The 20,127-nt window shown below is 57.6% G+C and overlaps 1 protein-coding gene across 1 annotated transcript; it reads left to right on the top strand.

The window, feature by feature from the left end:
- The first annotated feature begins 8 nt into the window (after positions 1 to 8).
- On the top strand, positions 9 to 19,402 carry PADI6 (peptidyl arginine deiminase 6). Its single transcript, XM_059686132.1, has 16 exons — positions 9 to 109; positions 742 to 928; positions 2,611 to 2,683; positions 5,171 to 5,238; positions 5,740 to 5,848; positions 6,798 to 6,923; positions 8,509 to 8,693; positions 8,923 to 9,026; positions 11,979 to 12,090; positions 13,810 to 13,917; positions 14,128 to 14,282; positions 15,073 to 15,229; positions 15,338 to 15,461; positions 16,590 to 16,660; positions 17,703 to 17,864; positions 19,147 to 19,402. The coding sequence occupies exons 1-16, from the start codon at positions 18 to 20 to the stop codon at positions 19,378 to 19,380; spliced, it is 2,067 nt and encodes a 688-aa protein (XP_059542115.1). The 5' UTR covers positions 9 to 17; the 3' UTR covers positions 19,381 to 19,402.
- The last annotated feature ends 725 nt before the right edge of the window (positions 19,403 to 20,127 follow it).

Genomic DNA, 20,127 nt, shown 5'->3' with positions numbered 1-20,127 from the left:
AGCTGCAGGGCCGTGCCATGGCCTACCAGAGCCTCATCCACCTGTCCCTGGACGAGCCCACCCATGTGGTTTGTGTGGTGGGCATGGAGATGTGCTTGGAACTCAGTGGGTGAGGAGCTGGGGGCTCTGCTGGGGGTGGCTCTCCCCCCGCCCAGGCCTCCCCTGGGTTATGTGGAGGTTGGGGGTTTCTCCTTTCTCTGTATCTTCCCTCATCCTCCTGTCTTAGCTCCAGGGGCCAAGTTCGGGTCCCTAAGGGCTAAGTCCAGATGCTGCAGGGATCTGACCAGATCCTATATCTGCCCCTGGCGGGCTGCGGGGCCTTAGAAGCGGGGTGCCCCACCCTCTGTCCCCTTCCTCTGAGATGGGGGGAGGCTGGCTCTCAAGGGAGATTCCTGTAAACCGGAGCCTGAGGCGGGAAGAGGCCAGGTCTCCCCCGGGGTCATAGCCCGACCCCCCGAGTCCCCGGCCACATCTTCTCCGCTACAGGGGTCCCTCGTGGCTCCGTCCTCCCTGGGAGTTGGGGGTTTACAGAGGAGGTGTAGCTTGGGTCGTTTCTGGGGCATTGGTGAGAGGGTGGGTCTGAGCAGGAGCTTGTGGGAGAGAGGACTCAGGGGTCCTTAGAGTAAGACTGAAGTTGTCCTAGGACCCCCCCCACTGCCGAGCCTAAGTTAGGGTGCCTCAGCCCCCCAGGGGAGGAGGCGGGGAGTCCAGGCCCTAAAGTCTGTCTGTTGGGCCAACCAGGTGTGCCCCGCACAAGTGCACGTCCTTCACCGTCAGCAGCTCCCCGAGGGTCTCGGTGAACATCTCCAACCTGGTCCCCGTGGCAACCAACAAGGAGGGGGCCAGCCCCCAGCTGCTTCTGTGTGAGTCCATGGATGTGCTGGTGATGGTGAAGTCCCCCAGCTCTGACATCAGCAAGGAGGACAAGGTAGGCCCGGGAGCGAGGCAGGGGTTGGGGGAGGGGCAGCTAACGCCACGGGGTCTCCCTCCTCACAGCTGGCGTTTCCCGAGTCTGTGAAAAGTTGGGGGCCAAGTGTTTTGCATGTCTGATCTTCAAGGCTCACAACAAACCTGTGAGCTGGGCACCCCATGACCCCATTGTACAGATAAAGAGACCGAGGCCCTGAGAGGCAGTGCCCTGCCCAAGCCGGTAACCAGCAGAACCGGGATTCAAGCTCAGACATGCCCGTTCCCGTGTGTGCTTCTGGCCACCACGCTGGGCCAGCGTCCAAACTGGCTGCTTTTAAAAATCTGCCTTAAAAGGTTTCGGCAGCAGAACGCCTATGCGCTTTTTGGCTAAGGCTAGTCCTCGGAGGCGGAGATTCTAATGAAAACTAAGAGCTAATGCGATGCTATGTGCTAGGTATCTTTACCCCATTTACATACGAGGAAACAGAGGCACAGAGGGACCCATCTGAACTTCAATGGCATAACTAGAGTGGGGGGCTGGTCCTGGATTCGAGCCAAGCCTGTGCCCTCCCTCCTGGGCAAGTGCCTCTCTAACGGGGCACCTGTGGCAGGTGGGTTGGCGTCCACCTGGTAGGACAGGCCCTGAGGCTCATCTGCGTGAGGCTCTGGTGGCGGTTCCTGGAGGGAGCCGGTCCCTCATGCAGAGTAATTAGAAGCGCCAGGGACTCTAACGCTCAACACCTGAGCCACAGCCCCTGCCATTTAAGTCAACCTCGGGGTAGCTCACAGCTCTCCAGGTGACTCCACTGAGATGCTGAGGGTGAGAGGCACGTGAGGCAGGTTCAGGGCTCGCCGCCTACCAGCAGAGCCTGCTGGCGTGGCCCGCTGGGAGGGCTCGGCTGGGATGGCAGGTGGGTGGTACATACCCATGGGACACTGTGCCCTGGGCAGACAGTTCCCTAGGGGCAGGTAGTACACTTAGACGAGCATTCGAGTCTCCCAGGAGAGAGCTGAGGCTGTGAGGTGTCCCCGCGGAGCCCAGGCGACCGGAGAAGCATTCTCTGCCCAGGGCTCAGGCTCCAGCGCTGTCAGGAGGGGGGTAGGAGTGAGAAGCTTGACCTTGGAGGACATGAGCTCCCACTGAGGAGGTCACGGGCATGCAGGTGTGGCCTGAGCTCATGTCTGGTTCTCAGGTTCGTGGTGAAGCCTGCAGTCAAGGGCAGGCCTCTGTCTGCAGGAAAGACAGTTCCAACTCCAGTCCCCGCCCAGATGTGAGCGAGTGGCTTAACCTATAGGAGGCCCCACTGCCCGCCTCATGGGGTGACAGGCGAACGCCAGGAGGGAGGTAGAGTGAGGAGGATGTCGTTTTAAAGTGTGACCTCCAGAGCCAGTGGCCTGGATCTTCAGTCCTGTGTGACCCCCCTTCTTGGATGAAGGCCAAGGGCAAGTCCTGGGTCCCTCTGCCCTCGGGGTAGAGCCCACCTGGAGGGGTGGTTAGGAGGCCCGAGCGTGGAAGTCGGAGTGGTCACGGCAAGTTGAAAGGGTTGCTCTTCACCTACTGAGTTCCAGCACAGTAGGCCTGTCCCGCTCACAGCCAGACATCAGATGTGAGGCCCAGGTCAAGGGGCTGGATCGGGTGCGTGGCCCAGGCCCCACTCCTGCCTTCAGTGCTCCCACGGGTTCTGCATGCTGTCTCCACAGGTTTCAGTCTCGTACTATCAGCCAGATGGGAAGGTCCCGGTGGCCACCGCTGAGCTCTTCCTCACTGGCATCGGTGAGTGGGGTTCCCACCCCTGGAGAGGAGGGGTGGGCGTGGTAGAAGCCAGGGAAGGGGCTGTCCCAGGAATGAGATGCCTTCCATGGGCCCTCTATGGGTGCACACGACATGCCCATGCGCACTCCCTCCTCAAGCTCAGCCACTCCTCTCCACCTCCCTCACTGTGACCTAAGTCTCAGGACGGACCCAATCTGTCCCCGTGTTCCTGTCATCGACCCACCTACCCGTGTCTGGTGCCAACACTCACTGCCTCTGGCACAACGGATGAAGTGTCTGGTTCAAAGTTAACTTGATCACACCAGAGCCTTTCCCTGCTCGCTCCTATCGAAGAACATTCCTTCCTAATTCTTAACTGATGTAGGCTGCCGCCACCTCTCCCCTCCTCTGGGTCAGTCCAGCACAAGCTATAATGGCTATTCTCTTAAAGATAAGCTGGACCGTTTAGTCTCTTCAATCCAACCAATTCTACAGGGTGTCCCCCCCAAAAATTGTATGTATACACTTTGAGTAATGATAAAGGCAATGTTTATTAAAAATACGTTTCATTTTCAAAATTGAGCTATCAGCTATTAAAGTGTATATACATTTGGGGGGGACACCCTCTATATTATCTTCAAACTCACTCCTCACCTATCTGCATCCTCAACTTCTCCCTCCCTCTCGAACCTGCTCCAGTCAGACACCCCTCGCACATGCACTACCCTTATTGAGGATCCTAACTTCTACTCCACTGAGGCCAGTGGTCACCTTGATCTTCCTCTCCCTTGACCTCCATCAGTATTTAAAACAACCTGCTATCTTTGGATGTTCCCTTTGAAACACTCCAGGGACCCTGCCCTCAGTTTCCCCACAACTAGCTGGCTGGTCCTTCTCCGATGCTTTGATGAATCCTCATGAAGCCCTGCAGTGCCCTGGGGCTCGGGCAGCTTGTTACGTGGCTCTACAGTCAGACGACTCCCCAAACTCTAGTTGAGCATCTCCCATAAACTTGGCTTGGCTATCTGCTGACCCAGCACAACTTCTTGAGTGTCTAACCAACACCGTAAACGTAGTAGATCCCAAACTGGACAGATCTCTCTACCCCAAGCACCTATTTTTAATTCCCTTCCTCATCGCCATAGATAGTCAATCCTTTAGGCTGATCCGACCAAGCACCTTGGTGCCACCCTTATTCTCCTTGTGGCCTGTGTTGATTGCGAATCTTGTGCTAAACCTTCAGTTTAGCTGGAATCCAGCTACTCGCCACGTGCAATGCCCTCAGCCTGGTCTGAGCCGCTGTCCTCTCTTGCCTGTGTCACTGCGCAGGCCCCCCAGTGGGGTTCCCTGCTCCGTCCCTGCCATTTGACCGGTCCAGTCTTAGCTCAGCCCCCCGAGAGGCTCACCTGTGGCAGGATATCAGCTAATGTCTCCCTGGATCTGAGCCCCCCACTGCTTCCATGGCCTTGGAAGAAAGCCAATGTCTCCCTCCTCACCCCCCCCCCTTACCGTTACCCACAGAGCTAGCCCACAGGACCTCTAACCTGCGCCCTATCTCTCTTCCTCTCGCTCACTCTGCCCTGGCACGTGTGTGTCTTTGCCCCTTGACCTTGCCACCTTGCACTTCCTATGCAATTTGCTTTTCCTCCCGGTATTAACACAGATCGCTTTCTGGCCTCCTTCGGGACTCTGGTCACGTTTCCACTTGGAGGATTCCTCTGATCATTTAAAACAGAGACAACCCGCTCCATCCCCTTCCTCCTTCCCATGGCACTTTTACCATCGGACAGATATGTGTGTTGCTTATGTCTTCTCCCCCTGCCGCTTGTGGGTGCGCACACACAGCTTTACACTTGAAGGACAAAGGGCCTGTCTGGCATGCAGCTGTTGCCCTAGGACCTAGAAGGGTCCCTGGTCATGGCTGGCATTGGGGCCTAAGCTCAGTGCCAGGTGCACAGGGCAGCCAACGTCCGTTTCCATGGCCCTGACATTCCGGTTGGGAAACAGCATGTCGGGTGCCAAAAGCTGCGACTGGAAAAGCGTACGGTGGTCCCTTAGTGGTGGGGAGGGGAGAACGTGAACTGTAGATGGCAGGAAGGGCCTCTACGGTGACACCTGGGCGGAGCCCGGGTCCTGAAGCGCTGAAGGGGCTTGCGGTGGCCAGGTATTGAGCCCTTCCGATGTCTTAGAGCGCCAGGAGCCTTCCAGAAGGCTGGGGAGGCGAGCCTTCCAGGTAGGGGTCCCCTGGGGAGCGGCCACCAGGCACGCAGTGGCATCGTGACCACAGTGGACTTGTTTCCAGTTTCCAAGGGGCTGGGGGAGACACAGGACTTCTTGGGCCTCTCCAGGCTTCCTCACCAGAAGCGGTCTATCTCTGAGGAACTTTCTCTGCTAAGCCGAGCGCACCCCAAAGGCCCTGCGGCCGGCCTTGGGCAGCCCCGGGGGCTTAGCCACGGCTCTGAGGCTGCGCCCAGCAGTCCAGGGGCCGACCTTTCCCTCCCGTTGCAGGGGTCTCCCTGGATGCGGACATCTACCGCAGAGGGCAAGTGGAGCTGGCGAGTGACAAATGGGCTAAGGTGAGGCAGCGGGGGCCGGTGCAGACCGGGGCCCCGGAGCCAGACCCGGCAGCAACCTTGCTATATGACCTTCCTCATGTCTGTTGAAGTTCTGCAACATAGATCAGAGCTGACAAAGCCCGTTTCTAGCTTTTCACAAAACGAGAACGCCTGGCAACACTGGGTTGACATCCACGCCTGGTGGTGTAGTCAGCAAGAGCAGGGGGTTAGCGGTCCCCGACAGATGGGATGCGTCTCCTCCACTGGTCATCAGTCCCCACTTCCCCTGACCCCAGGCAGAAAGCCGGTGGCCCATCCCTGGACAGTGTTCCCTTGCTCTTGGTCCACGGACCTGGGGCTGTAAGACACTTGAGCTGGCAGATTCTGACCTAGAGGTTCCCATCACCCTGAAGAAAAACTTGGCTCTGCCCCCGATGAGGGGGTGGGGGGGGGGGGAGGCATCTGGGAAGCAGAGGATTCACCTGACATCTTCCTGAGCCAACATTCCTATCGCCTTTGCAGAAAAACTGGGCCTGGGGCCCCAGTGGCTGGGGAGCCATCCTGCTGGTGAACTGCAACCCGGATGACAAGGCCCAGGACGTAGACAAGACCAAGGTGTTCTTGCCTGAGGGTAAGAAAGAACCGGCCTGACCAGGGATGCTGCCACCTTCCCTCCTGGGGCTCTGCCTTGCCCCAGCTTCATGCCCCGCCCCCCTCAGCAAACCCAGATTCCAGGCCCAGGTCCCTGATCCGGGCCAATCAAGTCTCTTATCAATGGCTTGAAGCTTGTAAGTAGGAAGGAGGAGGCCCCACGGCCCAATGGGGAGAGCATGGGATCTGAGGTCCTGTAACACACAGTTACTTCCTGGCTATGAACTTGAGCATGTTGACGTCCCTGACCTTGTTTTGCCATCTGTAAAATGGGCCGATGCCTTAACAGTGGTCCTCAACCTTCCGGCGCTTTAAATACAGTTCCTCATGTTGTGACCCAACCATAAAATTATTTTCGTTGCTACTTCAGAACTGTAATGTTGCTACTGTTATGAATCGTCATGCAAATATCTGATATGCAGGATGGTCTTAGGAGACCCCTGTGAAAGGGTCGTTCGACCGCCCAAGGGGTCGCGACCCACAGGTTGAGAACCGCTGTATTACAAGGTGGACATGAAGACTCAGAGGGCATGTAAGACTCTTCTAAAAGCCCTCTGGGTCCGGGGCAGGAAGCCTGACCGTCTCGGGCAAAAGCAGTCTCGGTCTGGTCCCGAGGTGGGGTCGGGACCTAGGTTCTAGGTCTTAGCCGTTCACACCAAGGCTGGAGGGGAACCCCTCGCGGAACTGACCACGCCAGGCCTCGTTCTAGGTGCCTGTGGACTGCCCCGTGGGGCCAGGGCCATCCTCGCTCAAAGTGGGCCCAAGGGTCGCAAGCTTCCTGTGGCCCCCCAGGGAGCGAGGCGTAACGCAGGCCTGGGCGGCCTGGGCCAGCACAGGGGGTGGAGGTCCCGGCGCTCCAATACGCAAGCCCCGGTCCCCGCAGTGCTGGCCTCCAGACACCCCGAACCTTGGCCTTGTCTCTTGCCCAGAAATAAACAATCTGTCCCCGATGATGCTAAGCGTCCAGGGGCCCAGCTGCTTCTTAAAGACCTACCGGCTGGTTCTCTACACCTCCAAGGAAGAGGCCAAGAGGGCGAGAGTCTACCGGCCCCAAGGTGAGTGCTTTGCACCAGCTCTGCCTCCTCCCTCACCTCCAGGTGAGCTGTGGCTTCACCCCGCACGCCGCAGGGTCCCCTCAGAAACCTGCTGGGGTCCTAGAGGTGCAGGCCAGGGTCTGCTGTGGCCAGACCTGTATGCCTAGGATTGTCTGGCTGCCACAGCCACTGAACTGTCTACACACGTGGGTGAGGCCTTGCGCCGCGGGGCCTCTCTCCCCAGTGTGGTGCCCGTCCTGCCGGGTTTTCGTGTCTGGAGGAGGCGACATGCACAATAGCTAGAACGAGAGTGATTGCCGATGTAGATTAGGTAACGGCTCCTCCCCGTTTCACCTGCCAGAGGAACTGCCGACATTTCTGAACCAGGACCCCACTAGATTGGGCCTCCAGAATGCAGAGGCCAGGAAGCCGGGTGCAGCGATGCTGGCATGTCCGTCTCGGGCACCACGTCACACATTGCCACCTTCAGCCCTTACCAATCTGGCAGGCAGGCGGCCTGCCCCTGTTCTAGAAAGTGGAGCCACGTTTAGCTTCAGCCGGGCCTTTGTTGAACCTGTGGTTGCCTGTCCTAGCTGGTTTGGCTCAGTGGATAGAGCGTCAGCCTGCGGACTGAAAGGTCCTGGGTTTGGTTCCAGTCAAGGGCACAAGCCTGGGTTGCAGATTCAATCCCCAGTAGGGGGTGTGCAAGAGGCAGCCGATCAATGATTCTCTCTCATCATTGATGTTTCTATCTCTCTCTCCCTCTCCCTTCCTCTCTGAAATCAATAAAAAACTATATATATATAAATAAAATAAAGATATAATGGACCAGCCTGTGTCCAGCGTGGGAACAGGGCCAGCTTGTGAGGCGAGGGCCCGAAGGGCCTTCTAGGTAAGATGACCATGTCGTGCCTGGGTCATGGGCTTCTTGCCACTTCTTCTCCCTCCTTTTCCGGATATGGGTATGATAATCATAGCACCTGCCTCTCGGGGGTGAGGAGGCCAGTGAGCCGGTGAGCCTTCCCCACAGTTCCTGGCACATAGTAAGTCCGCAATGAAACCTTAGCTTTGTTTTAAAACCAGCAACTGGGTCAGAAGGTCAAGTGCAGAAGAACTGAGAGGGCTGGTAAGGGGCTTGTAGCAGGTGAACTTGGGACCCTCTCGCCCCTGCTACATAGCGAAGCATCTTAGGGGGGAGCAGCTATGGGGAGCCCAGGGCCCTGGAGTGGCTAAAGGTGCTGGGTCTGCAGCAACTCTAGGGGCCGCCAGCCGTGATCCAGTCTATGAAGCTGGAACGCCCTCCCCCGGCCCCCTGCACAGTCACACAGTTGGAACCCCTGCAGTGAATCGAAAGGGCTGTGCCTCCGGGCTGGGGAGCTGTGGGGGTCCTGGTGGAACTCACCTTGTGCAGTCTGACGCCTCGAGGCCTGGTTCGGGGCCAGCAGAGAAGCCTCTGGAAGACTAGAAGCAGGAGGCCCCAGGAGCATGCGCAGCTGGCCCAGCTTCTACACGGCCAGCGGCAGCAGAAGCGAGCTGTGCGGGAGGAGCCGGGACCCTGGGCCAGCAGGTGAGGTGACAGCTGGTCTGTCCATCCTCTCCCTCCTAGCAGACAACTCAGACACCTTCACCTTCGACTTGGTGCTGGGGCCTGGCTGCCACACCTACACCTTTCCCCCCCTGGAGAGCTCCCTGAAGGAGACCTTCTACGTGGAAGCCACGGAGTTCCCATCCGCCAGCTTCTCCGGCCTGATTTCCTACTCGGTCGCCCTGGTGGAAGAGTCTGAAAACACGGTAAGTCCCCGAGGAGGCCGCCACCTTTGCAGCAGGGACTGGGTGGGGAGGGGCAGTGTCCGCTGGGGGGAGAGGGGAGAAGGCGTGGTGGGTGGAGCTGGAGTCTCCTGCCCTTTCGGAGGAAAGACAGCACAGGTGAGTGCCTGCAGGTGGCTGCACTGAGCAGCTGGAGGCCGGGGGCGGGAGATGTGTACCCAGGTGACCAATAGGACCCTGTCTCCTGTTGCAGTTAATTCCGGAGACCCTAGTGCACAAGGACATGGTCGTGTTCAGGGTGGCTCCTTGCATCTTCACCCCGAACACCCAGATGCCTCTAGAGATCTACCTGTGCAGGTGAGAACCCCTCGGGCTGCCTGTGCCAGGCCCCTTCCTCCCCAGCACCCCCTTTTATCTGGCTGTGGGCGGTTGAGTAGAGGACTAGAGTTCTCCCCAGGAAAGTGAAGTCCTTCCCTTTGAGCTGCCTGGTCCCCGAGGGTCCTCAAAGGGGTCTGAGCACTTACAGCGCGAGGGATGGAGCAGTGAGCGGTCCCCCCCAGGTGTTAGGGGAGGCCGACAAGTAAAGGGCATTACTTCAGGGAGCACTAAGCGCCCTACCGCGAAGTAAGAGGAAGGAATGGCAAGGACGAGAGTGTTCTGGGGACAGCAAGGAGGCCTGCAGAGCTGGAAGAAGGCAGGGGACAGGAGGACGGAGGGAAGGAGGGGGAATAAGTCAAGGCCAGCAGGGCCCCACGGCCCCTGTGTATCGGGGCATGGCCGTGGGGCTCTAACAGACCCCAAGTACAATGGTTCAAAGCCCGCCAGTGCTGAGGGCCTTTCTAGGTTGACACCTGGGGAAGCGCCCATGGTGACTGGTCTGTTTTCGGGGCTTCAGTTGTGGGGAAGCAGGAACACAGAACCAGGTCTCCCAGGGTTGGAGGTTTGCCAGGCAAATAAGCCCAGGTGGGCGGTGGGCAAGGGTATCATTATGACGCATCCCAGACTCGGAACGGGGAGGAAGGAAGGTGAAGGGACAGAGTGATGGGAACGAGAGCAGTCCAGGGCCAGAGGTCCCCGTGAGGTCAAGCCTCTGGCCCGGCGACTGGACGGGGCGAGCAGGGGAGAGGGCGTGGATGGGACTGGACATTAGATCACGATCTCGGGCTAGAAGGCTGAGGGAGGGTCGGTAATGAGATCTGTCAAGTCAAGGGCCCAGAGAGGCCACGATGGCCCAGAGGCAGCAACGCGTGGTGAGGAGGACTGCTGGGGTCCAACCCCAGCAGGTCCAGGGGTCCCCAAAGGTGTGGACGGAGTCGGCGAAGAAGGAATGACACGGAGGCAGCGTTCAGTTGATCAGCAGCCTAGCCAGGATCTCTAGCCAAGTTCTGGTCAGGATCTCCAGCGAAGTTCTAGTTAGGATCTCTAGCCAGATTCTGTGTCCATGTTCTCTTGCTAGGTTCTCCAGCCAGGTTCTGTCCAGGTTCCCCAGCCAGGTTCAGTCACCAGGTTCTAGTCAGGTTCTCTTGCCATGTTCTATCCAGGTTCTGTAGCCAGGTTCTCTCGCTAGGTTCTGTGGCCAGTTTCTGTCCAGGATCTTTTGCCATGTTCTCTCCAGTGAAGTTCTTCTGTCTCTAGGTTCTGTGTAGGTTCTGTGTCTAGGTTCTGTGTCCTGTTGTCTTGTTACATCTGTATTTATACCAGTTGATTCCAATCCTATCAATCTCTATTCCAAAGGTTAGGGCGTTTCTTATCTCCATTCCAGGGAGTAAAGATTATGTAGCTTAAGCATGATTGTTCGTAGTTAAAGTGATTAATTACCCCCCTGGCACTTAGTTAAGGGGTTTTATTCCCTCCCTAACTTCAGGGGAAAATCCCTACCTGGGGAAACAACCTTTCTCGGAGAGGTGACCTTGGTTAAAACACATAGTGCCAAGAAGGTGAGCAAACATATTAAGAACAGTATGCCATATATGTCAGGTCCCTTGAAACAGCAAGGATGGACCGGCTCCCGGCAGAGGACCACTGCCTCCGCCAGGCCCGTGGGGCGTAAGGAAAATAGCTCTTCCGAGGCGGGCTGCTGGGGGCAGGGTCCGCAGAGGAATGGCAGGCTTCAGAATGAGAACGGAAAAGACAGGAGCTCGAGGAGTGTTGCTGATAACACATGACAGGCTCCAGCTCTTCCATCTTTGTCTTTTGTACCTGAAGACACGTTGTTCAGCCCTGGCCAGTGTTCTCAGTGGTTAGAGCATTGTCCCACACACTGAAGCGTCATGGGTTCTATTCCTGGCCCCAGATGTAGAACCAGGTCACCAACCAATCAGTGTGCCTCTCTCACATCAGTGTTTCTCTCTCTCCCTCCCTTCCCTCCCTTTCACTTTTTCTCTAAAAAAGCAATGGAAAAAAACATCATGTGAGGATTAACAAAAGAAAATGAAAAAGACATGTTGTTCACTCACAGGAGGCATCGGCTGAAACCCTGGTCTTCTGGGAGTCCCCATAGTGGTGGGATTCAGGCACGGCTTGATCCAGCTTAGCCACAGATGGCTGTGACACGGGCTACCCATCCTTACCCAGCACACATCCTCAAGGCCGCCCTAGGCCTCATCAGGCTGTTCCGCTCCTGTAGCCTTGTAAACCCCAGAAAGGGCATTTCTGGAACAGTAACATAGAATGGGAATGCACGTTTTATACCCAGAACCAAGCTAGAACCCCAGTTTTGACACTTTCCGATAGTGTGACCTTGCTGGCATTCAACTTGGGATCTGTTTATAAAACGGGCGATCTTCTTAATCTCAAACATCATTGTTTATCTCCAACAAGGAACAGATATACATTATGGACAGGATAACTGTGCTAAGATCCTAGGATTTAAGGCCCACCCCCTGCTACCCGTACAAACATGACAACCTCATTGGCCATCTCAAGGGGACACTTTGCTTCTTGACTTCTCGGGGTGGAAATACAGCCCCCTGGGGAGAGGAGTCGGCCCTCTGGGTAGACTCAGGCAGGAGAGCCTGGGGCAGGGGTGGAAGGTAATGTGGATGTGGCTGCGGATGAGGACAGAGCCTAGGCCACCAGAGCGGGAACAGATACTAACAGTTCTGGACCAGACCCTGCCATGAGCTGGGCCCAGTGCTCTGAGCTACCAGCCTGTGTCCCTGCAGTTGGGGGACAACACTCTCCATATCTCACGGGCAGGGACATAATCTCTCCTGACCGAAAGGAGGTGCCCCCTTCCCTGGGACAGCAAGGTGATGCCCACGGGGGAGCCCCAAGGCCTTCCCAGCGCCTGCTTCTCTCCCCCGGCAGAGAGCTGCAGGTGCATGGTTTTGTGAAGACGGTGACCGAGCTCAGCGAGAAGTGTAACAGCCAGGTGGCGTCTGTCTACGAGGACCCCAACCGCCTGGGCAGGTGGCTCCAGGTAACGCCCCACCTGGGGAGACCTGTCGGTGGGCGAAGGGCAGGGGAGATTCCGACTGCAGCCCACAGAACGGGCATCTCCGGCTTCTGGTCAACCTTCCCAGCGAAGCTAAGCCTAACTAGAGGCGCCTCTGCTTTTCGGACTTCAGTGGATGGAGGCTCAGGTGAAATGACTTAGCCCATGTCGTAGCCCCTAAGGAACTGAGCTTAGAGTCTACCTCCTATTTCAGTGCACGTGGTCAGGACCACGGAACACCCTAGGGCAGTGATGGCGAACCTTTTGAGCTCATCGTGTCAGCATTTTGAAAAACCCTAACTTAACTGTGGTGCTGTGTCACATATAGAAATTTTTTGATATTTGCAACCATAGTAAAACAAAGACTTATATTTTTGATATTTATTTTATATATTTAAATGCCATTCAACAAAGAATCTACCAAAAAAATGAGTTCACGTGTCACCTGTGACACGTGTGTCATAGGTTCGCCACCACTGCCCTAGGCAGCGGAAGGGTCCGACACCTTCAGCTACAGGTGGGCCAAGCTGGCACATTGCTCCAGGGTCCAGCCGATCTGAGAGCAGGAAGTCCCCCGCTGCTCCATCCTCCACAAATAGCTGAGTGATTGCCACGTGCTGGGCACCATTCTAAGTGTTAGAGAGAAAATAGAAGGGACCACCCTGCCCCTGCTCTAGCAAAGACACCGCACTCAAGTGCTGTAAATGCAAGAAATGAGGTGATGTTGTGAGTTACTAGACCAAACGAGGTGGTCAGGGTGGAAAATCTTCAAACTCGGGAAACCCAGAGCTGGCCAGGCAAAGATCGGGTTAGAAGCAGGAGCCCTCTGGGCAGAGGACAGCTGCCTGCAGGTCGTAATGTGGGCTGCACTATGAAAAGGGGCTGGGCGGGCCAGGTCAGAGTGCAGAGGTCACAGGCCAGGTAGGTGCTGGGTCGTATGTCGGGGTCCTCTTTAGCCAACGGTAGGAAGAGAAGCGAATCCAGAGCAAGGTGGGATGACATTGAAGGACGCATCAGGGTGTGAATGTTCCGGTCTGGGTTTGAGAAGACCCCTCTGGCTGAGCAAGAACAGGTCTGGGGAAGGGGCGGGAATGGGAGGGAAGCTGCTGGAGGGCCTGGCGTAGCTTAGCGGGAGGTCACGGTGGCTTCCCCACATGGCCTCAGGGATGCGGCCACGCTGAATGGGTTTCAGACATAAAGCCAAGGCTTGTTCCTACATGGTGCAGACGGTGAGACTCCAGGTGATGCCCATCTTAAACCTGATGGATGGGAGAATGGGTCGGGGCAAAACCCCGAGAAGGGGCCATTGCTGAGCTAGGTGTTGTTTTTTTAATGTTTTTATTGACTTCAGAGAGGAAGGGAGAGGAAGAGATAGAAACATCAATGGTGAGAGAGAATCCTTGATTGGCTGCCTCCTGCACATCCCACATTGGGGATTGAGCTGGCATGTGCCCTGACCGGGAATCAAACCCAGGACCTCCTGGTTCATAGGACAATGCTCAACCACTGAGCATGCCAGCCGGGCCTGAGCTGAGTTTTGAGAGCTGAGCAGGAGTTGGCAGGAAGTAGGGGTTCTTATTGCCCCCCCCCCAGCCCCCGGAGGTGGCCCGGGTACAGGGAGCACTGTGCCAGGCGAGCCGGTCCCAGGCCGGAAAGCAGCTGATGGAGCCAGAATACATCCCACTTGTTCTCCTGTCCCTCCAGGACGAGATGGCCTTCTGCTACACCCAGGCGCCCTACAAGACGACCTCCTTGGTCTTCGACACCCCCCGGGTCTCCAACCTCGAAGATTTCCCCATGAAATACTCCCTGGTGTGGGGCTCGGTTTGGCTGATCTGAACTCGGTCCAACTTCTCAGGCCTGCTGCCTGCCCAGAAACGATGGGGTGCCAGGGGAGAGGGCCCAGGTGGCCTCGGGGAGGCAGGGGTGTGGGGGTCTACCCGAGAGACTGGATTAGGGGTCAGACTGCGGCTTAAAGCCCACCCCTCCTAACACCCCTGCCCCGGCTGGGTCTCCTTCCAGAGCCCGGGGATTGGCTACGTGACCCGACCCACCGAGGACGGTAAGGTGATCACTATGGATTCCATTGGGAACCTGATGGTGTCCCCACCCGTCAAGGTCAAAGGGAAAGAGTATCCTCTCGGCAGGATCCTCATTGGCGGCAGCTTTTACCCCAGGTGAGGGAAGAGGTCAGGTGGCGGCTCGACGCCTTCCAACTAAAGGAAGGGACCCTGGTCGTTCACCTGGCTCTGTCTGACCCTCACGTGACTCAGCCGGTCACCTGCCCAACACCATACCTTATCCTCTCACGTGAGGATTGTGAGTCTGCCAATCTCAGGAGACTGAAAGGAGGAAAAGCAGACAAATGACTCATTGAGCTGGGGTCCCGGGTTCAAATTGCAGCCTGCTAAGCTCGGCTGGCCTGTGACCCCACAGGATGGCCTCCTGATTCCACAAGACGGGCCTCCAGGGGGCCGCCCTCCAAGCTAGACGTCTTGGTGGCCGTTCATCCAAAGCCAGGAAACGCTGTGTCCCAGGGTCTAGCCTTGGTTCTAGACCAGGGGTGGGCAAACTTTTTGACTCGAGGGCCACAATGGGTTCTTAAACTGGACCGGAGGGCCGGAACAGAAGCATGGATGGAGTGTTTGTGTGAACTAATATAAATTTAAAGTAAACGTCGTTACATAAAAGGGTACGGTTTTTTTGTTTTTTTTTTTAGTTTTATTCATTTGAAACGGGCCGGATCCGGCCCGCGGGCCGTAGTTTGCCCACGGATGCTCTAGACTCTCTTGGCTCAGTCCCGAGTTGGGCCAGAGTGAGGGATTCTTAATCACCACCCCTCCCGCTATGGGCCAGTCGCTCGAGCCCCAGGGTTAGGACAGCCGGTTCCCTGAAGGTAGCCTGGCACTCGGCGAGCAGTTGGCGGCCCACGCGGGCTCAGAAGCTGTGCCTCCCTCCTCCCGTTAGCAAGGAGGCCCGGGACATGAGAAAGGACCTCCGGGACTTCCTCTACGCCCAGCAAGTCCAGGCCCCGGTGGAGCTCTACTCAGACTGGCTGCTGACCGGCCACGTGGACCAGTTCATGTGCTTCGTCCCCACGCAGGTCAAGGGTGAGGGCGACAAGGTCTGTGCTGGGGACTGCACGGGGCGGGGCCTCCCGCCTGCTTTTGGAGACCCTTGGGAGCTTCTGGAGGGGACCCCGCTGGCCTCTGACCCTCGTTCTGTCTCCCAGGGCTTCCGGCTGCTCCTGGCCAGCCCCCGCTCCTGCTACCAACTCTTCCAGGAGAAACAGGAGGAGGGCTATGGAGACATGGCCCTGTTCGAGGAAGTGCGGGAGGACCAGCTCCTTTCTAACGGTAAGGCGACAAGCCGGCCTGGGGTGGAGGTCGGCCCTTCTTCCCCAGACGTCCTTTCTGGAGTCATTTTACTTTGTCTTTCCTGGTAGAGAAGTTCCCAGGGAAGCTTGAAAGCACCGCGTGGACTGTGTTAGAACATCTGACTCCATCCAGAGCAGGGCTATTCTGGCGGGCGGTACAGGGACAGCACAGGCAGATCCGGAAGTTCTGGGGCATCTGAGGCTGCTAGGATGAGGGGACTCGATCAGCAGGCAGATGGCTCAGGGAGGAGACGGATCAGATGCTGACTGCAGTCTCCGGAACTATTCAGGGAATGTTAGGTTAAGTACCTGGGCACTGGGACTTCAGGGGTCTCCTGGCCGCCCCTAAAGAAGACGTAAGCAGACCAGCAGGGATGGTGTGGCTGGGGCCGAGGCAGGCCTGTTCTAAACGTGTGGGGGCCCGGGAGGGGGTGAGGCGCTGGGAGTTCTCTAGACCAGCAGTCCCCCACTGGTGGAGGTCTGACAGGTTGGCAACTGCTGCTCTAGACGCTTGCAATGCCATGTAAGGTCTGAGGGCACCTATTAGAAATGCAGAATTTCAGCCCTGCTCTACACCTCCTCAATTTTGGGGAGGGGCCCAGGAATCTCACCCTCCTAGGTGACCCTTGCAGAGCATGAGCCGCATGTCACACACCACACGCTGAATGCGGGTACCCTAACTGAAGTTCCTGAAGATGAGGCACTGGAGGAGCAAAGTTAAATAACTTGGTCAAGGGTCAAAGTCCCAGGTAGAAGGTGGCCCGGTTGTACAGGCCACAGAAAGCACGGAGGTGCCCAGGTACGAGGTGCGTGGGGCTGAAGTCACCTGCTAACCTGTCTTAGGCTGCCTCCCCCAAAGCAGGGACACCCCATCCTACCAGGGATAGAGTGGCCGGTGGCAGTAAAAGTCCTGCCTGGGTTTTCACGGACTCAGGTGTGACCTTTGACCTCGGTGGGTCCCTGGAGACTAGCCAGGCCACCCACGCTAGTCACTGGCCCAGGAATACACCCCGTTGGCCGTGCTCGGGGCTTGAGTCTCCCCAGCCCTGGACAGCGTTGCCTGCTCCCTGGCCTACAGGCCCGCCTGCCTGCCTTCTCCTTCCTCCAGGGAGGGAGGCCACTACCATCAATCAACTTCTGGATGACGACGACATGAGGAAACAGAACGACTACGTGGAGGTAGGAGCCAGGAGTCAAGGATGTGAGGGACCTGCTCCAGAAAGCGGGGGAGGCACTGGCGATCTAGACAGGCTCCTAACTGAGCAACTACTAGAGCCCAAGCATCATGCATAGATACGTTTCTGTAATCCTCAAAGTCACCCTGTGAAGTCAAACCCATCTTGTGTATGACGGGCTCAGCGTAAGATCATGGGCCTAAGCTGATGAGTTGGGTACTGGGTTTGAACCCACGGGACTGCCAAGTTCATGCTGCATCCACTGTTACTCAGCTCGGCAGCCTCCGGGCAGAGGCCCCCCTGCCCTGACTTCTGAGTACCAGAGGCTTAGGAACAGACCAGGGCCTTCTCAATGCTCAGGCCCATCAGCTCGCTGTTCAGAATCACCCAGCACCTCGGATCTCTGGAAATGAGGACTGTGGGCTTCGAGAAGCATTGGGGGGCGGGGAGGGGGAGTTCCCAGGAGAGATTACCTAGCGTCTGGAAGAAGGGCCGAGTTGCCCGAGGTCACATGGTCAGCACAAAACTGCTTTGCCCACTGGGACTTAATGGCTCCTGGCAAAGATGTATTCAGAGCCACAGTGCACTGGTGCCCTGACCTTTGCCAAAACAGGGAGGGAAGGCTTCCTGGCACAGCAGGGTGGGTGCCGGCCGGGTATGGGGTCAGAACAGCCCTGGGCAGTGTCCTGGGTATAGAGGTCAGGAGCCCTGTGTCAGACCAGGGAGATGCTCAGGTGTTGGGCAGCACCAGGTCTGAGCTGGGCAGTGCCCGCGTGGGGACCGCTGCTCCCGTCCTTCCTAAGGCCCCTCAGCTTCCTGCCCTTGCCCAGGTCCCCCACCCTGGCCAGGCCTGAGGGCCAAAGGGGACCATGCTACAGAGTCAGGACTAGTAGCTGCCTCGGGGCTGACAGGCCCTGAGATCCTGGCCTCCCAGGGTCAGGCCTTGACTCCCACACACGGCAGAGTGATGGAAAGGTGGGAGCTACTTGAGGCCACTCCCCCATTCGGTGAGCTCACTCCCCTCCCGGCCCGCCCGCCGCCCGCAGAAGTGCATTCACCTGAACCGAGACATCCTGAAGCGGGAGCTGGGCCTGCTGGAGCGGGACATCGTCCACATCCCACAGCTCTTCTGCCTGGAGCAGCTGAGCAACGTGCCCTCCGCGGAGCAGACGGAGAAACTCTACGCCAGGCCCTACTTCCCCAACCTGGTGAGGCGTGGGGTGGGCTGGCTGCCCCCTGGGTGAGGCGGGGGGCTGTTCAGCCAACTGGCTGGTCCCCTGACATACATGGTGCTGAGAGAAGGTGGAGGGAGGACCCGCCCCCCTCCACCCCCATGGGAGCAGTGAGTGGGGCCCAGGCCGGGTGACTTGCCAAGCAGTGACCATGGGCTTGGCTCTGGGCTCATCCCCAACCTTAGGGTAGTCACTACGCAGCCCCCTTACCAGGACGCTGTGCTACCACCAGACTCGAAGGGGCCAGGCAGCTGCTGGCTGAGACGGGGGCCGGGGAGTGTGTGTGTGGGGGGGGTGGCCAGCTCCCGAGACAGGTTCTTCCTGCCAACATAGCCTGTGATCAGGGCAGCGTCTGGAACGGGAAGTGTCCACTCCAGGGAGCACTGCTCCTATGTAGACGAGGAGTTGAAGTTGGGGGTGTGCATGTACATGAGCCCCTGCTGGGCCAAGCCTAGGGCACCTCTGGCCTAGACCTGGCCTTTCTCATACAACGGCAACCCGCCATGTGGACACTGCACACGCTTTCTCAGACGTGTGGGCTGATTAATTCCTTCAACACTTGCAGGCCTCTCCTCTGAGACAGGGACACACAGGGACCTGTTAATTTGACAAGACCCCCGTGGCCCTCTGGGCATGACACAGGAGCCGGTCTAGACCTCAGGAGTAGGTGCAGGCCGTGGGAGTTGCTCTAAGGCCGTGGTCGGCAAACTGTGGCTCGTGAGCCACATGCGGTTCTTTGGCCCCTTGAGTGTGGCTCTTCCTAAGCCTTAGGAGTACCCTAATTAAGTTCATAACAATGTACCTACCTATATAGTTTAAGTTTAAAAAATTTGGCTCTCAAAAGAAATTTCAATCGTTGTACTGTTGATATGTGGCTCTGTTGACTAATGAGTTTGCCGGCCACTGCTCTAAGGGGAAAGATGCTAGCGTTGAGATGTAACCAATGGACATTCCAGTTGAGGGAGGCAAGACTGATGCAGACAGGACTGAAGGCCAGAATAACAGATCAGGGACGGGAACCAGGGAAGCTGGCAAAGCCAGACTTTGGCCAGGCAGGGTTTGGGGCGGGGCCGTGGGAGGCTCACAGAAGTGGGCTGGACCTGCCATTGACGGGCGATGTCTGCATGAACGCAGGCCTGGAGAAGGGCCGGGTATGCGCCTGCTATTGCTGGTCCAGTCAGCCCGCGGCTGCCCGGCGTTCCCTTGCATTGAACCCAGTGGCGCCAGCCCACCCAGGCTTGCTCATCCTGTCTGACAGCTGCAGATGATTGTGATGGGCAAGCACCTGGGCATCCCCAAGCCTTTTGGGCCCCAGATCAAGGGCACCTGCTGCCTGGAAAAGAGGATCTGCCAGTTGCTGGAGCCTCTGGGCTTCAAATGCACCTTCATCAACGACTTTGACTGCTACATGACCGAGATCGGAGACTTCTGCGCCTGCGTCAACGTCCGCCGCGTGCCCTTTGCCTATAAATGGTGGAAGATGATGCCTTAGACCCGGCCTGGTGCTGCCAGCCCTGCCTGCCCCTCTATGTGGGGGAGAAGGGGGAGCCTGGAGAGTTGAGAAACCCCCTTCTTACCCTGTTCCCCATCCCTCAGAATCCAGTGGGGCAGCAAATGCTTTGGGTAGAGAGGGAAACTCTTCAGCTGAGAAGCGGTTACTAGCTGCCCATTAAAGCTCTAGTTGTTCTGAATGCATCCTGGCAGTGGCTGCCTTGTTTGGGGGAAGGATAACAGCTCAGGATGGAGCGGAGCAGCTGGGACACCTGGAGTCAGGCTGCCCCACGTGACGGAGCTAACACGTGGCTGTGTGGACCCCATCCTGTCTGTAGTGGGAAGTGGTAGGAAATCTGATGGTTTGAATGCTCTAGGGAAAGCATGAGGCCAGCCAGGTCTGGAAGCTTGAGCTTGATGGGCTGGTCCGGGCTGGGGGAGGGAGGGCTCCTGCAGAGCCGGGGGAGGCCCAGCCAGGAGGGCGATACCTGCCTCAGGAGCAGCAGCTTCGCCACAAGTGGCTCTGGTCCCCTTGGGGTGCAGGGTAGCCCGAGGGACAAGGAACAGCAAGGGCAGCCCTGGGACACGGAGCCGCCTATTCCCATCTGCCCTGTTAATGGCACAAGGATGCTATTAAAGCAAATGGCTCTGAGAACCTGTAAGCATGGCCATCCCCACCCTGCCCCTCCCGTGATGGGAAGCTGCAAGCAGTCCAGGCACTTGGAACAGGGGCAACGGCTCCTGGAAA

This window comes from Myotis daubentonii, chromosome 3, assembly GCF_963259705.1.
Source record: "Myotis daubentonii chromosome 3, mMyoDau2.1, whole genome shotgun sequence".
Lineage (NCBI taxonomy): Eukaryota > Metazoa > Chordata > Mammalia > Chiroptera > Vespertilionidae > Myotis > Myotis daubentonii.
Note: the sequence above shows the minus strand (reverse complement) of the source record. Positions and strands in the feature narration are given on the sequence as shown.